The sequence below is a fragment of the Engraulis encrasicolus genome, chromosome 18 (genome assembly GCF_034702125.1).
Source record: "Engraulis encrasicolus isolate BLACKSEA-1 chromosome 18, IST_EnEncr_1.0, whole genome shotgun sequence".
In the NCBI taxonomy this organism is placed as follows: Eukaryota; Metazoa; Chordata; class Actinopteri; order Clupeiformes; family Engraulidae; genus Engraulis; species Engraulis encrasicolus.
The window spans coordinates 26,265,082-26,276,294 of record NC_085874.1 but is presented as its reverse complement, the minus strand read 5'-3'; the positions used below and the strand labels follow the sequence as shown (position 1 = coordinate 26,276,294).

General features: G+C 42.8%; 1 protein-coding gene across 2 annotated transcripts; it reads left to right on the top strand.

Annotated features, from left to right (window-relative positions):
* The first annotated feature begins 93 nt into the window (after positions 1-93).
* Positions 94-10,550, top strand: hsp90aa1.2 (heat shock protein 90, alpha (cytosolic), class A member 1, tandem duplicate 2). 2 transcript variants are annotated; one of them, XM_063223354.1, is made up of 11 exons: positions 94-301; positions 2,812-2,961; positions 3,509-3,875; positions 4,205-4,338; positions 5,202-5,570; positions 6,676-6,841; positions 6,966-7,156; positions 8,116-8,263; positions 8,780-9,048; positions 9,352-9,685; positions 10,049-10,550. In XM_063223354.1, exons 2-11 carry the CDS (start codon positions 2,812-2,814, stop codon positions 10,156-10,158), a joined length of 2,238 nt encoding a protein of 745 aa, XP_063079424.1. In that variant the 5' UTR covers positions 94-301; the 3' UTR covers positions 10,159-10,550. The 2 variants fall into 2 exon arrangements, with proteins under 2 accessions (XP_063079424.1, XP_063079423.1); XM_063223353.1 differs by having other exon boundaries at positions 2,809-2,961.
* Positions 10,551-11,213: the final 663 nt, after the last annotated feature.

Genomic DNA, 11,213 nt, shown 5'->3' with positions numbered 1-11,213 from the left:
ATCGCAGTTGTTGGATTGGAAAGGGGCGTGGAGTTGGTACTTGATTGGCAAGGATTCCTTCTCCATTCGGTGACGCCCTCCTGATAGGATTGACTTGAGAAAATTCCAGACCCTTCTCGAAAGCTGAGCTTCTCGAACACTCTGAGGGCCGGTAGATAACTGGCCGGCATCGCACGTTCCTGTTATTCTTGAAATCAGCCGTTGTTTCGATTTGGTGGGAGTACGTGTTCAAGAAGCAAGACGAATAACAGCTTTGTAAGAATAAGCTGTTACTCTGTGGTTTATAAAGGGGACAAATAAGGTAAGAACAAGAACGACCCGGGATAGATCATAATGGCACAGGAATGTTCACATCCATCAAACTTGGAACAGTGTTGCATTCTGTCAGGGGCTGTTACAATGTTGCAGAAAATGCTTGATGTATCTTTTTTTACAAGACGATGTTAGTTCATTATATGAATGATTGTGACCTGGTTGGCTGGGTGACCATATCGCCCATCGCCTCGCCTCTTAGCTAGAATTTGGCTGGCTAGCTAAGCTGTCCTGCGCTTTCTGTCAGCCGGCTGAGCACGTTCCAGGTCAGTAGCGCAGCATCCAGGAGGCAGAGAGCCTGTGGTCCACTCCGGCTTGCGCGTGGCTCCCGACCGTGCCTGGTCTAAAGGACCCGATGAGTATTGATGGCTGACCTCTCATCTAGTCTACCTGGGGATGAGCTGTACATCATGTGGAGTACATAGCGTCATTATTCGGGCTGTGAAACTTTCCTATCATCACACCCCATGTATAATGTTAGCCGTCAAGTGAACTAACACTTGTCTATCCTTTCCCCTTTTTCATTAAATAATTGTAACGACTTGGCAGGAATTTGAATGGCCAAGCCAATAAGATTAGCCTACCCATCAGTATTGTACAGTGTAGCTCTAATGACTGGTGCATGCTTTCCATGATGCGATGATGGACCAGACCCTTGTAGGACTGAAATATGTGTTCTGGTCAGATTTGCTCTGTAGCCTTTACATGTTGTCGTCTATATAAATATTAAATATTTCGACTTTTAGAATTAAGAAATAATAAAACAGCTTAAACGTTTTGAGAATTCAGCCATGAGTTCATCACTTAGCCTACTGACTTCGCAGCTTTAGGGAGTTAATCGGCTTTGCCAGGTGCCTTTGGCTACGATTTATTTCCCTGCATTACAGATTTTAAAACAGTTTGTACGTATAGACTATCACATTACAACGCATGTCTTCACTTTAGCAGTAGAACAGCGTGTTTGACTGGAAACAACTCGTAGGTTCTAGAAGGTTGCAATTTATCGTAGAAACCAGAAGGTGGAGTGCGACTTATTAGTCCTGTAGTACAGTAGGCCTACATTCCCCGTAGTGCGAATGCACGTTTAAGTTATGAAATAAGATGGCAAGATCATTTCAGTCATGATGCTGAATTAACATTGAAATATCGGGAACACATTATCTGACCTAAAAAAAAACCCAAAAAACGTGCAGTTAAATAGCAGAAGATTATCATGAGGAATACTTGATGAGCTATACATCTATTAACACAAGGTTGTCACTAAAGATGCATTGTGTAGTATTTGTAGTTATTTATTTCGAGAATTCATACTGCCCATTCACAAATGTTACTATTTCCATGAATACTTTCCACCACCATCAAATTCCAAGTAGCCTATTCATTATGACTGGAAAAATTGCACTTGAAACCTGCATTCTCCATTGTCCGCCATTTAGAATTTCCAGAAATAGTCATTTTTAGCTGCAATACTTACTGTACATCGGTCATACTAGTAAATATTAATTTACTACTTAGTAAGTAATCATGAAAAGATTTGAAAATTTGACAGCACAATTTAAAAGATCAGCATAGTTGCAATACCTTCTCTGGCCACCATCATACACAGTGCACCTTTAAGTCTTGAAGCAGGCAAAGGTCTAAAAATTCATCCTGTTCATTTTTCACTCCACAGGGCAAGGCTAAGGCAAACGTATATCGTAAAAGGCCCTTGATAAGATGCATTTTGTGAAGAACGTTATGAAAGCAAGCAACTAAAATTACATGCAGGCCTTTGGCATGGTCAAGCTTTTGGGATTCACTGATTAAGGGAGCTGTTGAAATGTAACACTATGACAACATAACAGTTAGGGGTGGGTATTGGCAAGGGGTTCACTATTCGATACACATGCCACGATGCAATACTATCTCGATGCATTGCGATACATGTATTATTGCAATGCATTGCAGTATTAACTTAATTCATTTTCTTTTTTCACCTTTGCCAACATTATACAATAAAAATATTAATAAAAACTATGATGCGTACCTATGATACGTACAATAGGTTGCAAAAGGCTAATAATAAAGTTCCAAAATAATAATGATGATGATTTGAAGCTTGGAAGCACACATGATATCATGTGGTTGCTTTGTGGACTAAAGGGTAACAGAACTTTGAAAGGACACATCACAATACTGCGCCCTTGCATTGCGATTCAGTATCGTGACAGCGCATCAAGATTAATCATGATTCTCAATTCAATATCACCACATCCCTAACAGTGGCTATAGTACGACTGCAGATTTTTTCCTGATGCACTGGGGTAGAAATAATTTTAATGTGTAGCAAAGACTTCGCTTTATATTCACTTTTGTACTTGTTTCATATAGTGTAAGACTCTGTTCCTTTCCAAATGTTCTCTAGGCGGGTCGACTATGTGACTAGAAGTATCTGATCTAATTGTTGTGATCTATTTGTATTAATACGTTTTCTTAACAACTGGCTTCTTCCCACAGCAGATGCCGGAGCCTCAAGACCAGAACATGGCGGAGGAGGCGGAGACCTTTGCCTTCCAGGCGGAGATCGCCCAGCTGATGTCCCTCATCATCAACACCTTCTACTCCAACAAGGAGATCTTCCTCAGGGAGCTCATCTCCAACTCCTCAGATGTGAGTCTCACAGCTCGAGTGTCGTCAGTGGTCATTATTATGGTTTTGCTGTGATGGTGTGTTAGTATAAATCGTTGTGAAAAGGAATATTATTGTCAGATGATCTGAAGTGGTTTAATTTTTGCCTGCAGAGGTAACATCAACTCCCCAGACATCAGTACATTCACTAAATATAGATAAAGCTACATATTATCATTGTGTGATTTGTCGGAAAAAAAAACAGAAGGGGGGATACTTTTCAGAATTTATGGAATATCAATGCAGTTACATTACACTGAGAATAAAATCATGTAGAAGAAGTGGAAATATCACTCCACTTCAACCCCCCATCACCTCCTACAACTCACACCCTGTATGTTACTACAAAATGGATATATTGATACAATAAGCGTACGTATAATGTGAATTCATATTAAAATGTTATATATCGATCAATATAATTAATACATTATTACTATATTACTACTGATGCATTATATGGTATTTGCTACATTTAGATTATGGTCACATTCTCATGCGAAGACCTAAACAAAAAAAAATGTTACAGGCCCTTGACAAGATCCGCTATGAAAGCCTGACAGATCCAAGCAAGTTGGACTCCGGCAAAGATCTCAAGATCGACGTAATTCCCGACAAGGCGGAACGCACCCTCACGCTCATCGACACGGGCATCGGCATGACCAAGGCCGATCTCATCAACAACCTTGGCACCATCGCCAAGTCCGGCACCAAGGCCTTCATGGAGGCCCTGCAGGCTGGAGCCGACATCTCCATGATCGGGCAGTTCGGCGTGGGTTTCTACTCCGCCTACCTGGTGGCCGAGAAGGTGACCGTCATCACCAAACACAACGATGACGAGCAGTACGCCTGGGAGTCGTCTGCCGGGGGATCTTTCACTGTTAAAGTGGACACATGTAAGGATTACGATAGCAGATTTGTGTGAAACCAAACAATGTTTAGTTGTCTTAAGTTCATTTGCTTCATTTTTTTATAGTTATAACATAGTTTACACACAACACCACCATGGTTTGAATGAAAGCTAATGGAAAAAAAGTTGTATTCATTAAATTGATTGATAATTTGTAATTATAGGTCAAGCAAAAAAAAAAACTTTTTGGATAATCCAGTAAAAACAGACAAAAGAAAGCCAATGGTATATTTGCTGTGGTTGCATCACTCTGATTTTTTTTTAAAAAATGCCAATGACCCTTAACCTGAGCTTCCTGTCCCACCCCTTTTGTAGCTGAGTCAATCGGGCGGGGGACCAGGGTGATCCTGCACCTGAAGGAGGACCAATTGGAGTACCTGGAGGAGCGCAAGGTCAAGGAGATAGTCAAGAAGCACTCGCAGTTCATTGGCTACCCCATCACCCTGCACGTAAGTGACACGGGCGCACATACAGTACAACCATGCATACCAACAGAAGTGTTGGGCAGCCGTGGTCTAATGCGTAACCGCGCGAATAGACCAGGCGCGATGCGATTCAAGCGACAGAGTGCAGCAGCAAGCGATACGAGCGATTGAGGAGACTATGTCCGTACAGGCAGAAGGCAAAGCATTCAAGCATTCCCATTGGCTGTGATCACTGACCTCTATACAGTCATTGGCTGTCGCGGCTTGTCGCCGAACCGCGTCATAGAAAGTTGAAAAGATTTCAACTTCAAACTGTCGCGCTCGTCTCGCAAATCGCTCTAGTCTCCAGAATCGCTTTTGTCGCGCGACTCAATACAAAGTAAATTACTTCCATCGCTCGCCTCGCTCAGATCGCCGCTGGTGTATTTCTGCGGTAAGGAAATGGGATTTAGATCAGAGGGTTGCAGGTTTGAATCCCACCCATGCCTCTCCCTACACTCTCCATGGCTGAAGTACCCTAAGGCAAGGCACCTAACCCCACACTGCTCCAGAGACTGTAACCAATACCTTTTAAATAAATGTAAGTCGCTTTGGATAAAAGGGTCAGCTAAATGTAATGTAATGTAATGCAATAAAAGAACACGTTCTGAAATAGTCTGAGCAAAATGTAAATGACATGTGAACACATGCAGTTCACCAATGGAAGCATAATTGAGTAATGGTCTTAGCATGGTCTGTCATTGACATTGCAACACATAGTTGTACAGTGCAATAACACCCAACTTCTTATTTCTATATATTTAGTGTAAAAGAAAAAGCAAAGAAGGTAGATTAAGACTAACAATGGATCAGGTGTTTAAAATTGTCCCATAAATAATTGTCCCCAGGTGGAGAAGGAGCGTGACAAGGAAGTGAGCGACGACGAAGCGGAGGAGGAAGAGAAAGAGAAGGACAAGGACAAGGACAAGGACGGAGAGGACAAGGAGGAGGGCAAGGACGAGAACAAGCCAGAGATCGAGGACGTGGGCTCGGACGAGGAGGAGGACCACCACGATCATGACCACGACCACGACGGCAAGTGCGGCGGCGACAAGAAGAAGAAGAAGAAGAAGATCAAGGAGAGGTACATCGACCAGGAAGAGCTGAACAAGACCAAGCCCCTCTGGACCCGTAACCCCGACGACATCACCAACGAGGAGTACGGAGAGTTCTACAAGAGCCTCACCAACGACTGGGAGGACCACCTGGCCATCAAGGTGAAGAAGCACCCACCCTCCCATTATATCAGGGGTGGGGAACCCAAGTCTCGAGGAGGGCCGTTTATGGCCCTTGAAGCAATTGTATCCATCCCCCCTACATAATTTTGATGTTATGAAGTTTCTCATGAAAATATAACCTGATTGTATTGCAAATGCAATTTCAAACATTTATTTACAACAAGAAATGTTTGAAATTGCATTTGCAATACAATCAAGTTATATTTTCAGGGAATCTAGTGAAAGGTGGGGTCTGTTGTAAAGGGGGCCACCTTCAATAAAGGCCCTAAAGTGCAGGGGGAAATCTTGGTCTGTGTTCATAGTACAGCCCTTGGAGGACTTTATAAAATTTGAAATGACCCTCTAATGAAAACAGTTTACTCCTGCATTATATATAATGTACTTTTAAGTCGGCCACCTTGACAACAAACCCCTACCACTAGGTCCCCTGATAAGATACATATTTTGTGTAGTGAATACATTTTTTAAACTTGCTTCACCCTAAATGTGAACTTTTGTGGGTTTTCATTAGTGTTGCACCGATACCGATACCAGTATCGGTGGATTGGTGGATCGGCACTAAAATGGTGGTATCGGTATTGGCGAGTACCAACAAATAGGGCACCGATACCATTTACAGGTGCTTGTATGACACTTAAACAGCCTTGAAATTAGCTATGTCATAGAGGTATTTAAAAAGTATAAAAAGTTTTGCTGGATTCACTTTGTATTAGTCTTTCACAAAGGTAGGCAGCAGCCTGACAAAGCCATGCAATGATTTTACATCCAAGTAGTATGCACTACAGCCCTTCATATATACATTTAAAATAGGGTGGTATCGGTATCGGTATGGTATCGGTATCGGCCGATACTGCACAGCCAGGTATCGGGTATCGGTATCGGGGCCAAAAAATGGTATCGGTGCAACACTAGTTTTCATATCATATTTCATATGAAACTGCACAACATCTGTTTAGTGTTTTATCCCACGTTCACAGAAAAACACTATATTACTGACATGATTGTTACAATGTTGTTGCAGTTTGTGCTTGTATACCTGTGTGTGTGCTAAATTGAAAGCCATGTGTATTTCTGATTTGTACAGCACTTCTCTGTGGAGGGACAGCTGGAGTTCCGTGCTCTTCTCTTCGTCCCACGCCGTGCGCCATTTGACCTCTTTGAGAACAAGAAGAAGAAGAACAATATCAAGCTGTACGTGCGCAGGGTCTTCATCATGGACAACTGCGACGAGCTCATCCCGGAATACCTCAGTAAGTGTCACCACCAGAGAAGTCTCGCTACATTATTATTGATGCATCAGATGGTTATCTTTTTTTCCACATTTCTTGTTTACATTGAGGCTTTAACATGAGTCTGAATCATGTTTTCCACCAGACTTCATTCGTGGAGTGGTGGACTCTGAGGACCTGCCCCTGAACATCTCCAGAGAGATGCTGCAGCAGAGCAAGATCCTGAAGGTCATCCGCAAGAACCTCGTCAAGAAGTGCCTGGAGCTCTTCACAGAACTGGCCGAGGACAAGGAGAACTACAAGAAGTTCTACGAGCAGTTCTCCAAGAACATGAAGGTATGTTGGTTCTCTCTCTCTCTATCTCTCTCTCTCTCTCTCTCTCTCTCTCTCTCTCTCTCTCTCTCTCTCTCTGTCCGTCTGTACTTTTCACTGTGACCATCCATTGCATTATGAGACTACAATAGAAGAATATATTTTTTTTATATAGAGTATTTCAGTCACTCAAATATATTCTGCTTAAGTCACAGATAATAGATGAGTGCACTTTCCAGAATTCAGAAGGGTCTGTGATGTGTCCCAAATGGACATGTCCTGGAAGATCCTGGCAGGTTGTTGTGACCCAGTGTTGCCAGATGTACGATAATTTTCGTATTTGTTCCATAATTTTGTCCATTTTGTCCTCTGTACGATAAAAAACATGATGTAAGATCATTTCAGAGTTGTAATTCAGTTCATTTATATGCAATGAAACAACAATTTGGGTCTTGTAAGATAATTCCCCCCAAAAAAACGATAATTCTGATGTTTTGGTACGATAATTCACCATTTCCCATCTGGCAACACTGTTGTGACCTGAACAGTTCCTCGGTCCTGCCAGCAGTGTTGGGGTAGTCCCTCAAACCTGTCCCAAAGTGTTTGTGAAGAGCACGAGTTGGGCAGTCCCAACGTCGCTCCCAAGATGTCTTTGTCAATGAGGTCTGAGCAGACGCTGCTTAACTTAGCCTGCAGTCTCAGACCTGCTAACCTGTTAGCATCTGCCACCTGTCTGAACCTCCGGCGCCAAGGCCTGCTCTCCTCTAAACCTGAGCCAAGTAGATTAGCACTGACCCTAAACACTTCTCTCCACTCCCCTGTCCTGCTCTCCACTCACGCAGCGTTCACTGAGGGGATTAAGAGAGAGAGGAGGGATTTAGTGATGCCCCTTCTGTTCTCTTTTTTGGGGGGTGGGGGTTGTATGCATGTCATAATGGTTCTTGCTGACACGAAGGTTTTTCATGCGTCTGTAATCTCTCTAGCTTGGCATCCACGAAGACTCCCAAAACCGCAAGAGGCTGTCGGAACTGCTGAGGTACTACACCTCCGCGTCAGGGGACGAGATGGTGTCCCTGAAAGATTACGTCACACGCATGAAGGACACACAAAAGCACATTTACTACATAACGGGTGAGGGAAATGCATGTAATTTATTTTACAAACATCCAAGAACCACCATTAATATGTAGGTAACTTAAAAATAGATAATGACAACATAGCTTTGGAAGAAACGGCAAAAGATAAAAGCACAAATGAACTTGTGAAAATGTACGCAAGTCTGGTATATCAAATAGGAGTCAAAAATATATTTGTTACTTATTTGTAGAATTGAAATGATGAAATTGCAACAAATGCTTACTTCTGTGAAATTGAAGGCCTTTAAATGTCTCCATCATGTTCTTAATCCATTTAAGCCTGATGCTGCGAATATACCGCATTGACTTGTGGAGCGACATAGACTGTGCATTCAGGGTCTTGAGATTTTAAAAATGTGAGCATGTAAGAGCTGAATGAACACAGCCTAATGCAAGATGAGGGTCCTAGCTTTTAAATGCAACTTATTTCGTGTTTTATGTGCTTTGGAGGCTGAGGTATTTAGGGTTTTATAGGCCTTGGTTGCTTACTTTTCACGTCAATATGTTGCAGGTGAGAGCAAGGACCAGGTGGCCAACTCCGCCTTCGTGGAGCGTCTCCGTAAGGCTGGTCTGGAGGTCATCTACATGATCGAGCCCATCGACGAGTACTGCGTCCAGCAGCTGAAGGAGTTTGAGGGCAAGAACCTGGTGTCTGTGACCAAGGAGGGCCTGGAGCTGCCAGAGGACGAGGACGAGAAGAAGAAACAGGAGGAGAAGAAGTCTCAGTTTGAGAACCTGTGCAAGATCATGAAGGACATTTTGGAGAAGAAGGTGGAGAAGGTGAGTTCTCCCACAATCTGTCCCAAGATTTGTTTCCCTACACACATTCCTTCCATATGCATATTGAGTAGTGAAGTCAGCCTGCAATGGCTAGTTTCCATCTTCATTAGCTTTTATTTGTGGTCAGCAACCATTGTGGTGCATTATTGTAACTGTGACAGGTGTGGATCACCAATTGGGATTTGATTATGTGAGGGGAATTAAAGAAAAAAGGGGAGAAAAAGAAACAAAGTCACTACCTAACTGTAGTTACTCGGAGTGACTTCTATAAACAGTGTCTCTCTACATTCCCTGTTCCTCTAGGTTACAGTGTCCAACCGGCTGGTCTCGTCCCCCTGCTGCATCGTGACCAGCACGTACGGCTGGACGGCCAACATGGAGCGCATCATGAAGGCTCAGGCCCTGAGGGACAACTCCACCATGGGCTACATGGCGGCCAAGAAGCACCTCGAGATCAACCCAGACCACCCCATCGTGGAGACACTCAGGGTGAAGGCCGAGGCAGACAAGAATGACAAGTCGGTGAAGGACCTGGTGATCCTGCTCTTCGAGACGGCCCTGCTGTCCTCTGGCTTCTCACTGGACGACCCACAGACGCACTCCAACCGCATCTACAGGATGATCAAACTGGGCTTAGGTGAGGACTAGAGATGTGTGTCATGGATGAAAACAACAGACATGCATGAGTGACTACAAAGATGCATGAATTCTGGCCATTTTTTTGTTGTTGCTCACCCGACGCTGGGCTTGGCATTACCTGACAATGCAGCATTTATTTTGTTTGGGGGGCATGATTTGTGACAATTACCGACAAGTCAAGGGTAACATGAGCAATACAACTGCATGTTGAGATTGGAAATGAGAATTCTCCTTTAATCTTTCTTCAGTTCATTTCTGTACCTTGATTAGTAACCAGAACTGTTGTAAGGACAGTATTTCAATGAGATGATAGTGATGGCTGCAGTTGGCTAACCGCTTTGGGCTTTGCTTCTCCCCACAGGCATTGACGAGGATGACATGCCCACAGACGACACCAGTGCTGCTCCCATCGAAGACATGCCGCCCCTGGAAGGGGATGACGATAGCTCTAGAATGGAGGAGGTGGACTGAGCTCACCACAGCTCGCCATTTGCTCTAAAGTCTCTAGTGCTGTAAATGGTTATAGGATTTGATGTTCAAATCATTCCCGGAATGTCTGTTCCATAGTCGAATATTACTGTACATGCCTGTTGGCCACAGATACACACACACCTACATGCACATACACACACGAAATGTGTGTACCATTCCCCTGACACTGGCGTGGGTACTGTCCAGGCACACATTTCCCTTCCTTTGTAACTTTTTTTTTGTAATGAGTTGTGTATGGCTTTTTTTGTATTTATTTACATTCCAGATGCTTTTTGTGTTGAAATCTTTATCGTACATATCAAACTGATACTGTAACTTGAGAACTTGAAATGGTGGGTGGGACCCACCAAAATAAAAGTTTACCATGTCAACCTCTGTATTAAATATAGTCTTTTTTCGGTGATGTAATTTGTGATGTGATTGAGTACAAACTGTCTGGAGAATTGGCTGACATCCTGAGTCAGAGTAGCCTAATTGGTGGAAGTATGTAGTGTATTATTGCATGTAATTGTAATTGTATAAGCACTGTCCAGTGATGCCGGATGTTTGACGTTTATCCACCCATAGTGAAATGGGTTCTTGCATATCTCCAAACGAATATAAGTATGTATAAAAAATATATATATAGACGCACACAGGAATGTTATTGTGGGGGGATGGCCTCCTCATGAGGTGGCCATCAAGTGACGTTTGTGGCCACCAGGTGGGGCTTCATTCGTGACTAGGAGCGGTTCATCATGCTGCTTGCACTTGGTAGCAGTGTTAATTTTGTCATCCATTTTTTTATTTAGTCTTAGTCTTAGTCTTGTGTCAAAGTCCATTCTTAGTCTTCGTCGCTTTTAGTCTTTCAAAAATCATTTTTGTTTAGTTATTATTTAGTCGACTAAAATTCCTCAACATTTTTGTCTAGTTTTAGTCTTTCACAAATAATTTTTGTTTAGTCATTATTTAGTCGACTAAAAGTCCTCAACATTTTTGTCTAGTTTTAGTCTAAACATTTTAGTCTTTAGTTTAAGTCACAATACAATAAAACA

Coding starts and splice junctions, on each gene's coding strand:
- hsp90aa1.2 (XM_063223354.1), top strand. CDS start 2,812: ATGCCGGAGCCTCAAGACCAGAACATGGCGGAGGAGGCGGAGACCTTT. Junction 2,962..3,508: donor TCATCTCCAACTCCTCAGAT/GTGAGTCTCACA, acceptor AAAATGTTACAG/GCCCTTGACAAGATCCGCTA. Junction 6,842..6,965: donor GCTCATCCCGGAATACCTCA/GTAAGTGTCACC, acceptor GTTTTCCACCAG/ACTTCATTCGTGGAGTGGTG.